The 18,806-nt window shown below is 43.5% G+C and overlaps 1 protein-coding gene across 1 annotated transcript in view; it reads right to left on the reverse strand.

Annotated features, from left to right (window-relative positions):
- Positions 1-593: 593 nt before the first annotated feature.
- Positions 594-18,806, reverse strand: part of LOC108519538 (putative DMBT1-like protein) — a 46,442-nt gene continuing 28,229 nt past the window's right edge. The window contains 9 exon segments of the mRNA XM_017858614.1: positions 594-634; positions 886-1,103; positions 3,936-4,089; positions 7,850-7,889; positions 7,891-8,168; positions 9,856-10,073; positions 11,572-11,725; positions 13,051-13,083; positions 18,172-18,489. Of these exon segments, the coding sequence (XP_017714103.1) occupies positions 594-634; positions 886-1,103; positions 3,936-4,089; positions 7,850-7,889; positions 7,891-8,168; positions 9,856-10,073; positions 11,572-11,725; positions 13,051-13,083; positions 18,172-18,489 (1,454 nt within the window).

The following is an 18,806-nucleotide window of genomic DNA, read 5'->3' on the forward strand; positions in this document are numbered from 1 at the left end:
AACTGGGACTGACAGTGCCTCACCGCAGCCAAGTTGCTGGCACACCACGCTGGCATCCATCAGGTCCCAGCTGTCTTCGCACACCATGCCCCAGGTGCCGTTGTAGGAGACCGCCATCCGGCCTCACACCTGTGGCTGCCATTCATCAGTCGCAGAGACATACCAGGGGGACAGGCAAATGGGGGCTTTTGAGCTGTGGTGATGTCTCCAGACTCTAGGACCTCTGCAGGTAGAAAATGTTATCTAGCACTTGGGCACCTATTTCTGTATTAGGCTGTTGGACTCTAGGGAGGGTGGCATTGGGTGCTGATTTGCCTGGAATAGTTCTTGTTTTTGAACGTTGTAGATCAATTAATGCCCGTTAATTATCTTAGGGTTCTTTTTAAGCTGTCAAAAGTATTCCAGTTGGAGGATAAATTACGTGGTCACCCTTAGCATAAGCCATTGAAAGCTCTGAAGTGTTCCCCAGATCCTGCTGCAGAATTTAAGAGGCCTCTAAGTGTTATAGGTGGTTTTTGTATTACATTCAGCTTGAAGCAGGTGGTTAGTTGAGATAATTTTGTCCCAGAAGGATTTTTCTATTGCATTTTCCTTTACTTCTTTGGAGAAGAAGGGGGCCGTCTTTTGGATCCATCTACACACACAGTCAATGCAAACTATGAGATTTCAGACCATCTGTTTCTTCAGCCAGAATGCTTTAGTGTAGAAAAGTGACAGGGAGTGGCAGAGCAGGGTGAGAGTGAGGTAGAGGGCTTTTAGTATCTGCATGGATGTCACTCCAGATGTCATTAATAAAGGTCAGATTTAGAAAGTGTCTTCTCTCTTAAAAGGAAAGATCATATATCAGATTTAACTTCCTCCCAAGGTATGTGTTAGGGTACCTACCATTCTCCCTTTCATCTTGCTGAATGGTGTTGTACAGAGCATAAAACCCTGTGTTGGTGATCATGGCGTCACTTCTGAACACTGCGGTCATGATATTTGAAGAAGAGAGGAATGTGAGCTCTGCCCCAGCACAAAACCTGCCCATGGAGAGTGAGGCAGCCTGTCGTCCATCAAACACTTCAATAAAGTCGTAAGGACACCCAGAGATGTCCTCTAATCTGAGGACATGAAGGCAAAGTTAATATCTCCAAGGAAATCTGTGAAATGTTTCAGATAGAGTCATCTTTTGCATAGCATCCAGCCAAAAACTGCAGTCATCACTGCTCCACCCCCAACTCATCATTTGACCTATGGAATCTGCCCTCCTGTCCTTTCCTACTGGGGCTGCCTCAGGTCTGTTGGGTTCTCATCTTCCACCCAGTCTATTTCAGTATCTTCTGGTATTCTGGCTTTCAATCTCTCCTATCTTCTTCCTCTCTACCTTGAGTGTCTCCTGAATGTCCCCCAACTCTTTAATTCAAATCTTGCCACTCTCTGGGGTGGTGGCAAATATCTAACAGTGCCTCATTGAGTTAAACTCTCCAGAAGACCCAGAGCAGGGAGAAATTGTGACAGCTCTAAGAGCTCCGAGGGCTCCTCCCACCAATGATCCAACCTGCCCTGTTCAAACCAAGTGTTTCATCAATGTTTCATCCAACCTGGACGATCAGAGAAGCTGACCCTGGCCATCCTACCTGTGGCTGCCTTCTCCTTCTTTATTTTCTATCCTATTATTATGTATGTATATTTTTTTCTTCATAGCATTTTTCAATTTATCACTAGTTGAAATTGTCCATTGAGTCATTGGTTTATCTAAGTACCATTTTTCTCATCATCTAGAATACAACCTCTGTGAGGGTAGAGATCTTGTATTTCTTGGTTGGCACTAGGAACCTGTTTCTAGTCCAGGGCCTGCTCAATAAATTGAGTGGAGGCTCAATAAATATATGTTGAAAGAACATCAACATTGATCTAACATGATACCAGTATGAGATATACATATTTGGATTTAAACAATAGTAAGTAGCCTTGGGTGCCTATATGATACATCCTCATTGCATAATATATATGAGATAGACATAATTACAGTTATACACAAACTAAATACTGGATTTGAAAACCTACTTATTGCAGAACATAAATGTTGCAGTGAAGTAAAAGCCAAGTACCTCAAAATAACCCATTTTTATTTTATTTTTTTAAAGTAAGTGATCACATTTGTGTGTAAGGTGACAAAAGTGTGGCAGTAACAGGCGACACTGCAACCTGAGATATCATTTCATCAGAAAACAGGACATGCTTTAAATAGCAAGAATGAAACAGCATTAAGAGCAATGTCAAAAACTGCCATTACTTTTGCACCTACCTAATACTTTAAATATGGATACAAGTTTTACAAATTGAGGGTGAAGCAGAGTCCTGTAGGTGCTGAACTATTTTAAAAAACGAAAGTAAGAGTCAGGGTAAATCAGGGTTTTTCAATCTCAGCACTATTGATATTTGGTGCTGGATAATTCTTTTCTGGACAGGGATTAGGGGAGCTGTCTTGTGCACTGCAGGACACTTAACTGCATCTCTGGCCTCCACCCACTAGATGACAGTGGTGGTGCCTTCTAATTGTAACAATAAAAAATGTCTTCAGACCTGACCAAATGTCTTGTAGGGGTATATAATCACTTCCAATTGAGAACTGTAATAACAATAAATAGTAAATAATAACCAACTTTATGTTCTGAGAAACAAAAAAAAGCAAATTTCAATAAATCTAGACTTTTAACATCAAAATTCAGAAATCAGCCACTATGGTCTGGTTTTGGGCAACATCTTAAACAGCTCCTTAATTTGTATACTCCAAAATTATAGTATGACACTCATGTTAGAATAATAACTTTGACATTACAGGGGACTTGAGCCATTACAACTGTTTGAAATAACCATTTCCCAGAAGTGATAAAATGAAACTGTGCCCTAAAACATTAGAACTGTGAATTTCAAAGATTTGAAATACACGGTACCAACTCTTCTCACATTGCTTTCAACAAATACATGTATGTTGAATGAAGGAATAAATGTATGTTGAATCAATGAATGATAAATGCATTTTGCTCATACTGCATAATGCCCCTGACATTAGCTTATGTCCTTTCTATAAAAAATTATGTAGCCACCAAGTAAAGCCAATGGAATTCGCCCCTCCTCCACTGAGTAACATTTTACATTTTTAAAAGCAGCATTTAACCATTCAGATTCTCAACTGCTGTGGCCAATGATGACAGGTGGAAAGCAGTGGCAGAGGTCTGGGGCATACTGTGGGACAAAGTCAGGAAGAGAGAATGACCCAGGTGCAACCCAGTATAGCAAGATGAAACCGGAGTTAAACATTATCAGGAAAAGTAATATTTTTGTTTAAATGTTACTCATGTATATGTACGTATATATGAAAATGTGTGTGTGTATATACACCTACATGCATATAAATGTACATTAAAATAGATACATTCCTTAAAAATGAGTGACTTAAGTTAAAGAAAGAAGTAGGAAGAACAAGGTGCATGATGAGGGGAATGAATGAACTGTTTAGTCTGTACAAGAAAATTCTTGGTAAGGACATGATAGAAATTCTTGAAGAGAACAGGAAGCAGATTTGTGTAGCATCAGAGAGAAGAATGAAGATCAGACCATGAGGATGAGGAAGAACAGATCTGGGTTCAGATGGAAGAGGAAGCCTGTGTCTCAAACGGAACTCATTAAGAGTTAAAGGGTGAGGTCTTCATGTGTGGGTTGCCCCAGCTACAGCTCAACCGGCTGGTGTCAGGGAGGCCCATGGGGTATTCTCTCATTGCATAGGAAGTTGAGCTAAGTGATTAAATGATTCTCCACAGCTCAGATGATCAGAGCAATTCTCGCCGAAAATGTGAAAGGATTTATCCCACAAAAGTCTACCTCACTGAGCAAAGTATGGATTGAAATCTAAACTGGCCTTAAAAGCAGAGAAAGAAAACGTTGCTTACTTTAGGCTTGGGATTATCAGTTCTATGTGGAATTTCTTAGCCACGTGTATCACCCAGATGCACTCCAAGTCAGTGGGGTAGTTTGTGGGGTACCAAGGGCTGGAGAAGGAACCTGAGAGATTTGAAATCACTCCTCCACAAGAGTTACTCCCTCCTGTAAAAGCAAATGAGAGACCCATGGTTGGTTTCTTTAGGCACACATGTTGCATTTTTCCAGATGTAGAATCCAGAATTCCATCAAGCTCAGCAGTGGAGTCACTAAATGGGGAACAATCATGCTGATGTAAGCACAGTTGTGGCTTGGCTGGTGTGAGTGATTGTGCCACTGAGAGGGCACGAGGGAGGATGGAAGATGTATTATGGACAGGCAGGACCCTACAATTGATTGTGAGCAATATTGGAAATGGGATTGGACACATGCATGTAGTGTGTGTGTGTAGTGGGGGCAGCCTGTACTTCTTCAATACTCTCCCTTGTCTCCTGCCTTGCAAACCAGCTCAGCTCAGATATGGACAACCCACTCATTTGTGAGGGCTCCATCCCACCCATTGCCCCTGTGGTAGCCAGGGCACACAGAAGTCCATTCTGCTTTTATGAATTATAAAAACAATTATCCGCAACTTAATACTGTATAGGTTATGCTTTCAATGAAAGAGAGTTACCTTGTGGTATAGGGGCTGGAGGAATGATCTCTGCAAAAACCAAAACCAAAGAAAATCAAGAGAGAGCTTAGCATCATAAAACCATCTTATACTTAAGCACAAATGAATGAGCCTATTTTTACCCTGGAGCTTTAATAAATGGTGTAGACACTTATTTCTCTTTTCTCCCTGATCTGGAATGGAGCCTCTGCTCCTCTTTCAGCTGATTCATGAGAAAATCACCAACCACACACAGTTACATGACTTGTTTTCTCTCATATGCTAGGTTTCACAATCCAAATGCTATCCTTGGGTTGACCAGTTACTAGGAATTACAGTGACATCACTGGGCTTATGACCATACCACTAAGCCTGTAGAAATTTACCAAGTGCTGAAATTCAGAAAACTAAAATCCAGAGAAAGCTGAGAGCCAGGGTGGAGAAAGGCAGGTTGGATAAGTGTTCCATTGGAGAAAGATGGACCTTAATGGGGAGGTCCAATGAGTGCTTAAGGTCCCTTCTTTTTTCTTTATTGTGTCCTCTTGGCTTTGATTTCTATGTGGCATACACAGTTGTCCCTCAGTATCTATGGGGGATTGGTTCCAAGACTCCCCAAGGATATCAAAATCTGTGGATGCTCAAGTCTCATATAAAACAAAGGAGTATTTGCATAGAACCTATGCTCATCCTCCACTATACTTTAAATCATCTCTGGATGACTTACAATAGCTAATACAATGTATTATAACACTATGCAAATAGTTGTTACACTGTATCGTCCAGGGAATAAAGACAAGAAAAAAAGTCTGTACATGTTCAATACAGATGTAACTAAATATTTTCGATCCACAGTTGTTTGAATCCACAGATGTGGGATCATGGATACAGAAGGCCTGCTGCACATCTATATTCTATGTGTGTCCTCGATACCTTCTGCATGGCAGGTGCTGAGGGGAGGGCAGCCATGAAAGCCTGCTCATGAGAATGCTGGTAATTGTTTGGATTTTACACCAAGGGTTTAGTGGGGGAGGAATTTGAAGCAAACATGTCAGATGTACTTGAGAATTCCTTTATTCCTATTGTCTTGCTCCTTGGCCAGCACCACAGCAAGGTGCAGAGCAGTGAAAGTGATGGACGCGGTCAACTTACCTGTCATTAGTCCTTTGCCAGAAGAAGTGTAGTATATCACTGGAATACATTTTTCACTAAAAGTGGCTCAGAAGCAATTTTCTTTTGTTAAAATGCTTGATATGCAATATTTATCTCAGAGTATTGAATGGCAAAAGCCTTATATTTTTGTGTCTTGGTAGGTATACAATGTTCTATCAATAAGAATTTTTTTTGATTCATGCCTACAGTGGGATACTATTTAGACATAGGTGGCTGCATTTCCCTCCATAGTTTCCTTAATCCCATGACCCATTCACTTTTCCAGCCAGCTATGCATCTCTGCCTCAGAAAATGGATATTACAGCGGAAGGAAGACAGAAAGGCTTTCTGAGGTTTGAAGCCCCAGGCTCCAAGAGGACTTGGGCCTAGAGCTGTTGATGAACTGAAAACCATCCCCTCTCCTCCTGCTGTCTTTTCCTCCTCCCAGGGCCCAGGCCAGAACAGACTCCTCATTGGGGAAGAAGAGGAAAGCCAGAGGGAATCAAAGAGAGTGTAGCTGCTTGTTAAACCCAAGAAAGGGTTCTGTGCACTCTGCCTCCTCTCCAGAGCAGCTACATAATCTGTGGGTCTCAGCGCAAAATGAAAATGTGGGACCCCGGCCAGGAGTGGGGAAATCACTTTCCCCTTCCTGTAGCTTACTGCCCCAACCCATGGCAGCTGGGCAGCCCACAAGGAATGGAGGTCTCCATCTTGGGACACACTTGGGACCTGGATTGGAATGGGCAAGAGACCTCCACAGAGTGTCCTGGCAAGTGTGCCATGGTTCTGCTAGCCCAGGGTAGGGACAGCTGCCATCTACCTTGTTGGGCTCTGAAATGCCACAAAATGCATCCCTAACCCTGATAGCTTCCTAGTGTCCAGGCCCCTGCTGGGGGCAGAGTGTGGCAGGAGTCACTGGGCAGAGTTAAGGAAGAGGCTGGGCATGGCCCAGAGGCCCAGGGAGCAGAGAAGGGGGCAGCTGAGAACCCTTTCCCAGGAAGCAGGAGGCTGCAGGAGGCAGGACCCCACATGCTTCAGAATCTTGAGTTCGGGAGAAGGTCACTGCTATACATTGACTTTGAGTAGGTTACCAGTAAGCCCACTCTGCTATTTTGGCTAAGCCAGGAGACCCACTGAAGAGCCATAAATTGTTTACTTCTCATCAGCAGTCTGCTTTTGACTCACTGGGAGACAGTTTGGCATCCGATGTATCTTTTCTTTCCTGCATACTTTCATTTTCTAACCCATGTCCCTAAGAGACAACCTTTCCAGGGTCTCTCTTCTCCCTATTGACCTTCTTCTCAGCCATAGTGACTCAATCTTTCTCCATCTTTCTCCTCCTGCCCTCCCTTGCTCTGCCACCAGACGACGGTTTTGGATATGAGTCCATTTGGGAAATGTGGCTCTTAGCTCCTTGCCTGAGCACTGGTTCTCAACCTTGGCTGCACATTGGAATCACATGGGGAGCTTCAGATATCACTGATGGCTGGGAGTGACCTCAGAGACTCTAAGGTGACAGGTCAGGGATGCAGCCTGGGCACCAGGAATTTCAAAAGCTTTCTGAGTGATTCTAGTGTACAGCCAGAATTGGGAACCACCAGCCTAGTCATCGTCTACCAGTGTCCAGGTCAGGAGAGAGGCACCTTTTTGTATTTAACTTTGCCAAGATAGTGCAAATTTAGTGTTGGATCTACCTGGGGGTGCAGGAGTCACATCTGGAGCCCAGTCCCCAGCATCTGCATGCATACAAGAAAAATTTAGATTAATCTAACTTACGTTCTATGAAGACAAAGAAATGATGGCTTTCTAGTGTGGGCAGTTCTCAAGCAGGCAGGTCCCATGTTACATAAGCAAAAATGAGGGCATGGTTAGACCTGGAAAATCAGTTCCAGAAATGGGAGAGATGCAGAGAACAGGGGCAGCCAATTGTGTGGCTCTGCTGTGTTTGTCCTCAGAATGGAGCCAGGCTCACAGCATTCTCTGTCTACCTGGCCAAAGGGACATTCATCTGTTGGGCCGCTGTCCCAAAATTCCCTGGCCCCACTCTGTGCATGGCCTTCATCCATCACTAGGATGTCTTTGGGTGAAAGATCAGAAAGAAGCTATCATGGAAAGAGAGGCTACCTGAGCAGACGACACTGGCATCCTCATGGTGGCTGCAGTTTGTGAGCTGACCAGCCAGAGCTGGGGCACTGGCCAAGGTGGTTCTCACTTCCTGAACACTGAATGTGGTCTAGAAGGATGTCTCCAGAGCCTGGGCCAAAGTGGGCCTTTCCAGGAGCAGCAATGGCCCAATCACACCCAAGCTGCTGGCATACGACCTCAGCTTCATTCAGATCCCACAGGTCACCACACACAGTGCCCCAGGAGCCCTTGTGTAGGACCTCCACAGGTCCTGAGCACTGGCCAGAGCCACCCACCAGCCACAACTCTGGTCCATCTTCTAAACAGAGCAAGATTTTATTTTTGAGCTTGATAAGTTTTAGGTAGCAAGTGATTTCTAGCTTCTGTGTTTGTGGCTAAGGCAAACACAAGAGCAAAATCTTAAAGCCGAATGATTTAATCAGGCTTAAGGGCTTCAGAGTGAGACAGGAAGTGGGTCTGAATTCTTGTTCTATGGCTTCCTAGTTGTGTAAACTTTGATAAGTGACTGTCCCCCTGAGCCTCAGTTTTATCACCTGTAAAATAAGGACTCTAGCAGCATCTAGAGGGGATGCTACCAATGAGAGTGTGGTCAGCACCCAGCACGTCAGGTTTACTGCAGATCTTGACATATGGTTTTTGTGTCACAATGCTGGGTTATGGGAGAGTAGGTTCCCAGCTGCCTTTTTGTATATGTCTTGGATAAGGGTAGATTTAATCCCCTGAAAGGCACCTGGACCACAAAGGTGACTGTGACTTCAGAAAACACAGTGGCAATGCTCTATCTGGACTGAAGGGCTGTGGCCAATTAGAGTTATCTGCTATCTCTGGAGGCACTGTAAGGACAGCCTCCCCTTACTGTGTCCACTGACTCTGTTACTTTGGCCTTCTTTCTGTTGCTCCAACATGCCCAACTCTTTCCTCTGCCTGTAATGCTTTTCTTTGTCATTCATCACATGCCACATCTTCAGAGATGCCATCTGTTCTCATCCAGCCCATAGTAGCACCTACTCCACTCCAGGAATCCTCTACTTTCCCACCTGGCTCCTTATTCCCAGTCTTCACCTCTGTCCTTTATCATGCTTACCCCAAAACCAGTGTGTTTATTTCCTTGTTTATTGTGTTTTGATCCTCTCTCACTTACCCACGTCCACACTAGAGTATAAACTCCAAGAGGGCAGGGAGCTGTACTGTGCTCCCACACTTACAACTGGACCTGGTATATAGTAGGGCCTCTGTAACTATTGTTGAATGGCTAAATGGTGGTCTTGAGTTAATGAGTGTCTGTATTTCAAATGTTGGAGCTTACCTTGCTTCTCCAGGGCAGTGTTTCAAACATAGCTTTGAGGGTGAAATATATAAGGAATTTCCTTATTCAGATACAAGCAAACCCCAAACAACATCCAGGGACTTACTATCTGACTTTCTGGTGACCTAAAAGAATTACTGGGGTTTCTGCAGGGGCCCCTCAGCATCAGAAGTCTCACAGTTGGCAGGCAGTGTGCTTGCAGTGTGCAAATTGGACCTGGCTTTGGAATGACTGCCTGCAGGGTCATGGCTAACAGGAATCCCCAAGCCTCTCATTTGTGTGAGACTAGGTTTCAATGTATGCAAGATGTAAAATGGGCCAGCTCCTGGAGGAAGTGGAGTCTTGTCATACGAATGTTGAACTTCTACATTTCAGCACTCCGGACAGTTCCCAAGAGGCTGTGGATAGTAGATGCAGCCCCAAGACCCTTATAGCAACCAGCTTTTCCCTGCAGGCAGTAGCAGCCTGACCACTCACACATAGAATGCACATGACTGCCTCACTGTAGCTCCCATGTGGCCTTCATGTTGGGAAAATCTAGCAACTATAGAGTAGGATTAATGAAGCCAAGTGGGGGGGACTTAAAAGACTGAATCCCAGAGCTCTACTGGTAAGGGAGTCTCTGAAGTTAGAAACTGTTCTGTCTTTTAACCACCAAAAACTACTTGAAGTTTTCTACCTGACTCCTTTTCACCCTGTGGAATGGCATTGAAAAGAGCATAAAAGCCAGTGTCGGTTTTCATGGAATCACTTTGGAACACCACTGTCATGATGTGTGAGGAGGAGAAGAAGATCACAGTTTCAGGGGCACAGAACTTCCCCATGGAGAGTGAGGCAATCCTGGGACCATTGAAGATTTCAACGGAGTCATAGGGACATCCAAGGATATCTTCCAGCCTGGGGTGAATAGACATGGAGGGGTAGTGACAGATTAGAAACTTCCTAGAATTTAATGCTAAGAAAGTGTGAAAATCATAGAGATTAAATATTTGGATTATATTTAAATTATACACTGAAATGTAAAATATTAATTAATTTTTTTCAGATGACCTATCACAACTCTGTTTCCTTTGGCTAAGGAATGCATGGGGCTTTCAACTACAATCTCATAACAGAATTTTTAAAATTATAATGGTTTTGGCCAATCATAACCTACCTAGGAAATACTATTTTACTATTAGGAAATACTAGTTTACACTGCAACTAAATTCATAACAGTCAGATCACCCCAATGATCAGCATGTAACAGATATCACAGCCAGATTTTTCCTACTTCTGTATTTCACAATAATTGCCATACTCGAATTCTTGGGTAGGAAAAAACTTGATTTCAAAATAAAAGTGGTGACAGGATACAGAAGAATATTTGTAGTATGGCAATTATTCATGAGGAAGGTAAGGGGAAGCAATTTTGAAGGAACAGGCAATGGATAACATAATAGAATTTGGAGGTGTGGGTTAAAGGTCCTTTCCTCATTGTGGTTAATTGTGTCCCTAGGGTTTTAGTCAACAAAGGTAACATGTCCTGAGGCATTTTTGGCTTAGTGCACGGCGGTGGTATAGTCATTATGGAATACAATTCATTGCATGCCTGGAGCTAATGATCATGGAATTCCACAGTCTTGCTGTGTTTGTAACATGATGTGTGTCATGCACAAGAAGAAGGGCTTCATGCGGACTCTTTTACAGACCCACATATTGGTGAACAGATGGGGCACTGACATCAGACAGATCTAGATAGGCTGGCCTTGGGCAAATTAATTATCCTCTCTGAGTCTCAGGCTCCTCATCTCTAATGGAGATGACAAAGACATCTATCTTTGGACTGTATAATCCTGGAATATGACAAAGCATACAAAGTCTGGGCCAGCATTAAAATGTCAGCTGTTATTTTATGTCATAGAGATAAAAATGTCAGTGACTTTGTAATATTTATTCTCTTTATGTCAGAGATAAGGCAGGGACACTAATGTCTCCTCTGACTTTGCAGAACATTTGGAAGATGCAGGTCCCAAAGCTGGAATAGTTGGCTAATGTGTGTATGAAAATTCTCTTATTGCTTAAAATTTGGACTCAAATAAGAAAGTCTCAGAGGACAAATACTGATACCCAGTGTACAATAAGGGCAAAGCTGTTGAGGATTTTGTGATATTTTAGAAAAAAAAAGGAACACTATCAAAATATGTTAATAAACCACTTATTGGATTTTTCAACTTAGAAGTAACTCATTGGATAGTGCCAAAGTTAACCCAAATTTGACTTGGAAAGACTATAGAATGTTGGGTTCTTCTGCTTTCACTCTTAAATGTTTCCCACTAAAAGAAATACCTTTAATATGATTTCACAAATCAATATTCTTATTTACATAGAACGTTCTCTTTAAAAGTTCTCTTACTTCAAACTTGGAATTATGAGTTCTATGCGAAATTTTGTATCCACGTGGATCTCCCAAACACACTGGATGTCTGTTGGGTAGTTTTCTGGATACTGTGGACTAGAAAATGAGCCAGAGAGACTAGAAGTGACCCCTCCACAAGAGTTACTTCCTCCTGAAACAACAGGAAAAATGGTGTCAGAATGTGTTCATTTGGCATCACTGTGTAATCCTAATAAAGACCAGCTTACACGCGGTGTCTGGTGGAATGAGGCGCCAGTTGGCCTGAGTGGGCATGCACAAACTGTCTGAGCAGACCTTTAGCTTAAATGTTTCTTGGGAAGGAGAGTCTATTCAATTTAATTCTGATGAAGCAAAAAGCATCAGTGTGTGAAAGTTCCCTGCTTTTCCCTTTCTCTCAGCACCTGATAAAGAAAACGTCCAATTTGTCCTTTCTGCTTACAGTTTTCTCCCCCTCTCTAAAGTAGGGATTTTGCTTGCTGGGGAGGGACAGAGTAATGAGAGACTGGAAGGACAGATGAAGAAATAGAGGCCACATGTGCTTGGGAAAGGGGAGAGTTTGGGGAGGTTTGGGGAGCAAGAGGTTCTAGAACAACTTTGGGTTCTGATGAATCGTAGGTAACGGGAAAGGGACACTGATCTGTTAGGGGATGTTATGACCAGCACCTTCTTTAAGTACTCTTCCTCGCTTTTGCTGGGTAGATTATGTTTCCTTTAACTCAGATATTTAGTCTGAGACTGGAACTTGCAGGATTTGGGATTTATAAGGGTTAAACAAGATAACAGTGAAATCTAACAGTTTGATGTACGTTGTCATATTAGCATAGACAGATACACACACATCCATGTATGTACTTAAAACAGGATTTCACACAAAGAAGCAGAAAACCTTGAATCATCAAAGTATTTTAGAGGAAATGTGAAAGTACAATATTCTTTATTGACCTTGTCCCTAAACTATGAAGATGCTTAACTTTTCTACTTTCTCTTCCCCTTGGCCAACTTGTGATCCTCCCAGAATCCCACAGATTCCTGCCTTTCCTGAGATGGATGGCAGGAAGCGATGATGCTCCTCGTCATCTGGTAGTTTTATCACTGACTGCATTTGTAAGCTACAATAATGAGGCCAGGTCGGGCTGACACTGAAACCTCTGGGAGTTTGACCTTCTGAAATCTCTACATGTGGCAGGGGATAATGGACTGGTGCCTTCTACAGGACTGTACCCAAAGAGGGCAGGCTGAGTATGGGCCAGATGTCTGACCTGGGCAGATACACATCCCGCTTCCCAGCCTGATCCTCTTGTTGTAAAGTCACTATTTTTCACAGAGTATATTACACAGAGTGGCAGCAGAGAAGCAGACCCCTTGCCCACACTGTGCCAGCCTCCATTGTGAAATGCCCTGGGCACACTGCCCAGCATTTGCCATGATAGTTCTCTTGACATGGAATGACTATTTCAATTTAAAATAAATGACTACCTTTTATGTGATCCTGAGAAGCTGTAGAAGAACCTGAAAGGGAAAAAAAGGCAGATAATGATGACATCCAGATGAAAATATTTAGTCTTATTTACAAATCAGTGAAATGTAAAGGGTTTCCTTAGAAACATCAATATACTTAGTGCAAACTGAGGAGAGTTTGCACTGAAAGTGCTGAGTGAATATTTCCTATGGTTCTGTGGCAGGTTAGAGAAGGCCACAAATTCTCAGACATGCCTCCTGTCACAGGTGGGGTCTAGGTTCCCTCCCTTGAACTTGGGTGGGTTCTGTGACTGCTTTGACCAACAGAATATGGCAGGAATGGCTCTGCACGTTAAGAGACTGGTGGCTTCCACCTCCCATCTCTGGGAAAACCGACTCGCTCATGCAGCCCTGGGGCCACCTTACAAGAAGTCTGAGTGTGGCTGCGTGTGGTGGCTTATGCCTGTAATCCCCGTACTTTGGGAGGCCAAGGCAGGTAGATCACCTGAGGTCAGGAGTTCGAAGACAAGCCTGGCCAATATGGTGAAACCCCCTCTGTACTAAAAATACAAAAATTAGCCAGGCATGGTGGCGGGCACCTATAATCCCAGCTACTCTGAAGGCTGAGGCATGAGAATTGTTTGAACCTGGGGGATGGAGGTTGCAGTGAGCTGAGATTGTGCCACTTCACTCCAGCCTGGGCAAAAGAGTGAAACTCCATAAAAAACAAAAAACAAAAAACAAAAAATACAAAAATACAAAAAAAAATAACACCAAACAAACAAACAAAAAAAAAAAAAAAAAAAAAAAAAAAAAAAAAAAGAAGTCTGAGTGTGCATGGTCTCTCAACAGGATAATCAGACTTCTTGTAACCTGAGACCACCTAAAAAGGAAGAGGGCTGTGGCTGAGCCTTTCCTTCCAGTCAACCCCACCAAGGCACCAACCGTATGAGTGAAGCTGTCTTGAATTCTCTAGACCAGTCATCAGATGAACTCCACTGAGCAACCTTGCTCAATGCTCTGTGGAGCAGAAGGGTCTCCCAGCTGAGCCCTGCTTGAATTCCTGACCCTCAAAGACATGGCATACATCTAAATGGTGGTTGCTTTAAATTGCTAAGTTTTGGGGAGCAATAGATAACCAGAATGGCTCCTTTGACTCAATCTCATTTTTCTCATTTCCCTGCCATCCATAAAATGAGAAAACTACAGATCAGTCTTCATTGGAATATCCACTGCCCTTGACCCTAACCATGACCCTTTAACTTTAGACAATCCCTCCCTTCTCACTCATGGTCCCAATAGGTAAATCTGGCCTTCCCCCAAGAACACCAGGACACATCGAGGTCTTCTCCAGGCAAGTTCCCAAGAGAAATGCTTCTGCCAATGGCTGGTGGCTTATCTTTGTTTACTGAGGCTGTGTAGGGGACAGCCAGGTTCATTCAAAGGGCAAGAGATGGCTTTGTAAATTCCAGTCCTGCCACTTTCTAACCAAGTTATCTTCGGCAGGTTTTTGATCTTCCTAATCCTCAACTGTGAAATCACCTTTCAATCACCTTCAGCATCATTTCAGAATTCACAGTGCATGTGGTTGGTCTGTTTTTTCTAATATTTGGTTTTAATTACAGATGAATATTAGTCAATAATTCAATTATAAGAGCTTTGAAAAGAGGCAAAAGTCGTAAGATCCCTAAGAGCATGTACTTTGGGGCCAGACTGATCAGTGTTAAAATTTGGGTCGTTAACTTGTTGAGTGATCCTGAGAAAGTTACTTAACCTTTCTGTGTCTCAATTTTCTCTTCTGTAAAATATGATAGATAATGCCTTTTTGCAGGATTGTCCTGATGATTAGCAATGATCTGAGCAAAACGTCTCCCCATGTTTACTGTAGTTTCCCCTGGTCTTTGTGTAGCTGAGCCAATGAATGGGTAAATGAGATTGATGGCCAAGAGCATCAACAGCTTGGGTTCAGTTACCCTGGCTAGCCCTGGGCACCTCGCTAACTTTCTGTGTCTCAGGTTATCTGGAAAATATGAATAATCCAAGAACCCGCCTCAAGGGGCTATTGTGGGGATTGCAAGAGTTATATATGTGAAAGGCTCAGAACAGTGCCTGGTTCTTAGCACTTATAGGTATTTGCTGCCATTATTATTATTATTATTGGGAAGTTGCCTGAATTAGAAAAAAATATGGACATACCTGGTGGTGTGGGTGGAGGTAGGTCTTCGGTATCTGAATGCATAAAGAAAGGTAACAGGTTCATCTATTTTGGGGTGACAAGGTATGGAAACCCAGAGTACCAGAACTACCCCTTGGGAAACTTCAACCCTCCTCTGGCAGGGTCCTTGGCCTAGGAGGCTGGGGAATAGCAGCTGGGTCAACTCTGCCCCTTGGCAGCCAGGGCTGGATTGCCCTTGGCAGCTGGGGCTGGATTGCCCTTGGCCCTTCTTATGCAGAATCCCTGGACTACTTGTTGAGATGCATATTCCAGAGCCCCTTTTCTACTTAGTCATAATCTCTGGGGGCAGGATCCTAGAATCTACATTGTAGTGCCCAGGTGGTGCTCATGCCAAATAATTAGAGACCTTTCCCATGCAACCAGAGCTGCCCATGGCGTCCAAAGGAGATGCTTGAGAAACAGGCAGACACATGGATGGATGGATGGATGGATGGATGGATGGATGGATGGATGGATGGATAGATGGACGGATGGATGGATGAAAATGCCACCCAGGATGCAGAGTTTCAAAATGTCACAATTGCAGCATCAGAAATCACTGGCTGAGAAGTGAGAGGATACCTGAGCAGATGACACTGGCATCCTCATGGTGGCCACAGTTGTGCTCTGACCAGCCCAAGTGGGCACACTGGCCCAGGTTGTGCTCTACCCCAGAGCACTGGAGATTGTCCAAGAAGATGTCTCCTGAGCCTGGGCCAAAGTGGGCCTCGCCAGGGCCAGAAACAGCCTGCCCACACCCCAGCTGCCGGCACACAACCTCAGCTTCACTGAGGTCCCACAGGTCGTCGCACACAGTGCCCCAGGCACCCTGGTGGAGAATCTCCACGCGCCCCGAGCACCGGCCTGAGCTGTCCACCAGCCGCAGCTCCGGCCAGTCCTCTGCAGACAAAGACACAGCATGTGAGTTCCCAAAAGACCTGGCCTGGGTCCACCAGTGCCAGCTTAGAGACGGTTAGGGAGGAACATTCCCCAATCTTAAGCCTTGGGGCTTGTTCCTTAGACTTCTCATGTGTTCCTGAGTTGCAGGTTGTGAGGTCTTCAGTCAATTTAATTTCATTAAGTTATTTCATTTAAATTCATTAAATTATTAAATTTCATTCAATTTAATTTCATTAAGTACTTACTGATTGTCTTTTATGTTAGGCACTGATGATACAGCTCTAAACCAGAGATGTGATTTCTGTCCTGAGGGAGCCCAGAGTCTATTTATTAGTCAAATGCAGGCACTGTTACAGTGCATCATTGCACACTGTGACAAATGGGCCAAAGAGGGGAAAAACAGGATGCTATGAAGGGAACAATAGAGAGTAAGGGCCTGGAGGACACCTCTTTAAAAAGTGAGAAGGAGCTACTCAGGGGAAGAGCTGGGAAAGTGGCCTGAGCCAGAGGAATATCATATGCAAAAAGGCCATGCATCTCCAAAAAATATAGACTTACATACATATCATCATCATCATCATCATCACATGTAAAAAATAAAAAATATTTTTCAATAAGACTTTCTAATAGAATCTCAGTGGTGTGAAAATCCTTGCAGTTTAGATAAAGAGTGAACTTAGAACTGAAAAAACAAATAGCTTAAGGACAAAATCAAGAACATCTGATATTTAACTCCCAACAGCAAAAGATGTGACTGACCTGTACTGTTAGTGAGTGATTCTTCAGCATCTGTTTATAGACAGAATAAGTATGTCACTATTTTTTGGAAACCTTGACTTTAACAACGAAGATGAAGGTTTTAGTTCCATCATTATATGTGTTTATTAATCTGATGTGGGAAAAATTAGTCCTTTTAAAAAACATAGTACTGGCAGAAGCAGATTCATCTGCAGATAATGAAAGTAAATTTCTCTCTGGTTGTTGGTTTGTACCAAGTTATGTAAAAATGGCCAGATGCAAAGGTACATTTGGAATGATCTGAATTAAACCATCAATTCTGTAGCAGGTGAGTTTCACTTTGGGCGTATTTGGGGGGACTTCAGATTTAGACAATCATCCTCTGGAAGATTGAGACGTGGGAATAACATCTACCCAGGAGGCTGTCACGAGGATACATGTCACTCATGATAAGATGTCACAAAGTAAACAGGCAAATGAATGTACCAACACATAAGACAATGTTTTTAAGTATGCACCTCAAATTAAAGGTTATGGTCAGCAGGTACTGACATGCAACTGAGCTGCTTTTCACATGGGTAACTCTATGCAGCAAGCCCTCCTACTTTGAGTTCTGATTCCTGATTTTTTCAAGTCACATCAGGTATTACAGCTGTTAGTTTACCAAAAGGCATCTCATTATCAGAAAGGATTATTAACAGACAATCCAGAGGTGGCTAACTTACTCGTAGCTAACTGTTTATACACAAGAAAATCCAGAATATATTTTTAAAATTGTCACAAGCCAATTGAAATAAGTCAGGTTAGTGCACAGATTTGTGTTGTGATTGAGTGAGGACATGGCAGTGAGAATTACCAATATGCTTAAGAGAGAGCTTGAGTGTTGCTCACATAAAGTCTGTGTGTCAGCACAGGGTCTGGAAGTCAGCCTCAAGTCTTCCTGGCTCTGAAGTCTCCCCTAGCCTTGCTACTGCGGGCTGCCTCTGTCAATGAGCTCCTTATTCCCATCCTTAAAAAATTCTCATCATTAAACATGTTATTTGCATATTTCAGTAAAGCACACATACCTTTGGTAATACTTACTACCAAATTAGAAAATTAGGTTTTATACTGGAGGCTAGCAGATAAAACCTCATCTATTTAACCAAGTTAGAAAAGCTACAGCAAAAATCGAATGTTAAATGTTTGAGGATCCTGTTTTTGTTCCAGGCTGACTCTGAACATTAGCAGAGAGGTTTTGAAGCACTCTGGGACTGGCAGTGCCCATATTAGAGGGAAGAAGATACCTGAGCAGATGACACTGGCATCCTCGTGGTGCCCACAGTTGTGCTCTGACCAGCCCGAGTGGGCGCACTGGCCCAGGTAGCGCTCCACACCAGTGCACTGGAGGTTGTCCAGGAAGATGTCTCCTGAGCCGGGGCCAAAGTGGGCCTTTCCAAGGGCAGACACGGCTCGACCACACCCAAGCTGCCGGCACACAGCCTCAGCTTCATTCAGGTCCCACAGGTCGTCACACACGGTGCCCCAAGTGCCCTGGTGGAGAATCTCCACGCGTCCTGAGCACCGGCCAGAGCCACCCACCAGCCGCAGCTCTGGCCAATCCCCTACACAGAGAGAAATCTGGTGACTGCTGTCCTCTGGGGACACTGCACCCTTCCCATGAGTGTTGAGCTCCCCACCCCATGCTACTTCTACTAGTGGAAAACCTTGTACTTGGTCAACTATTCAACCTCTTAGTTGGAAGTTGCAAAGCCATTAGGATTGTCTGTAGCACTAGAAGTCCACTAATGGAGTATCTATTTTTCCAGAGGTATGTGCCCATTTGTTTTGGCTAAGTGCAGAAAAACAAATAATTTGCACAGTGATTTGTGATTTTACAAAGTGTGTGGTGCATGTGTGTGTGTTCACCTCCATCTTTATC

Source organism: Rhinopithecus bieti, unplaced genomic scaffold, assembly GCF_001698545.2.
Source record: "Rhinopithecus bieti isolate Rb0 unplaced genomic scaffold, ASM169854v2 scaffold_42745, whole genome shotgun sequence".
Classification (NCBI taxonomy): domain Eukaryota; kingdom Metazoa; phylum Chordata; class Mammalia; order Primates; family Cercopithecidae; genus Rhinopithecus; species Rhinopithecus bieti.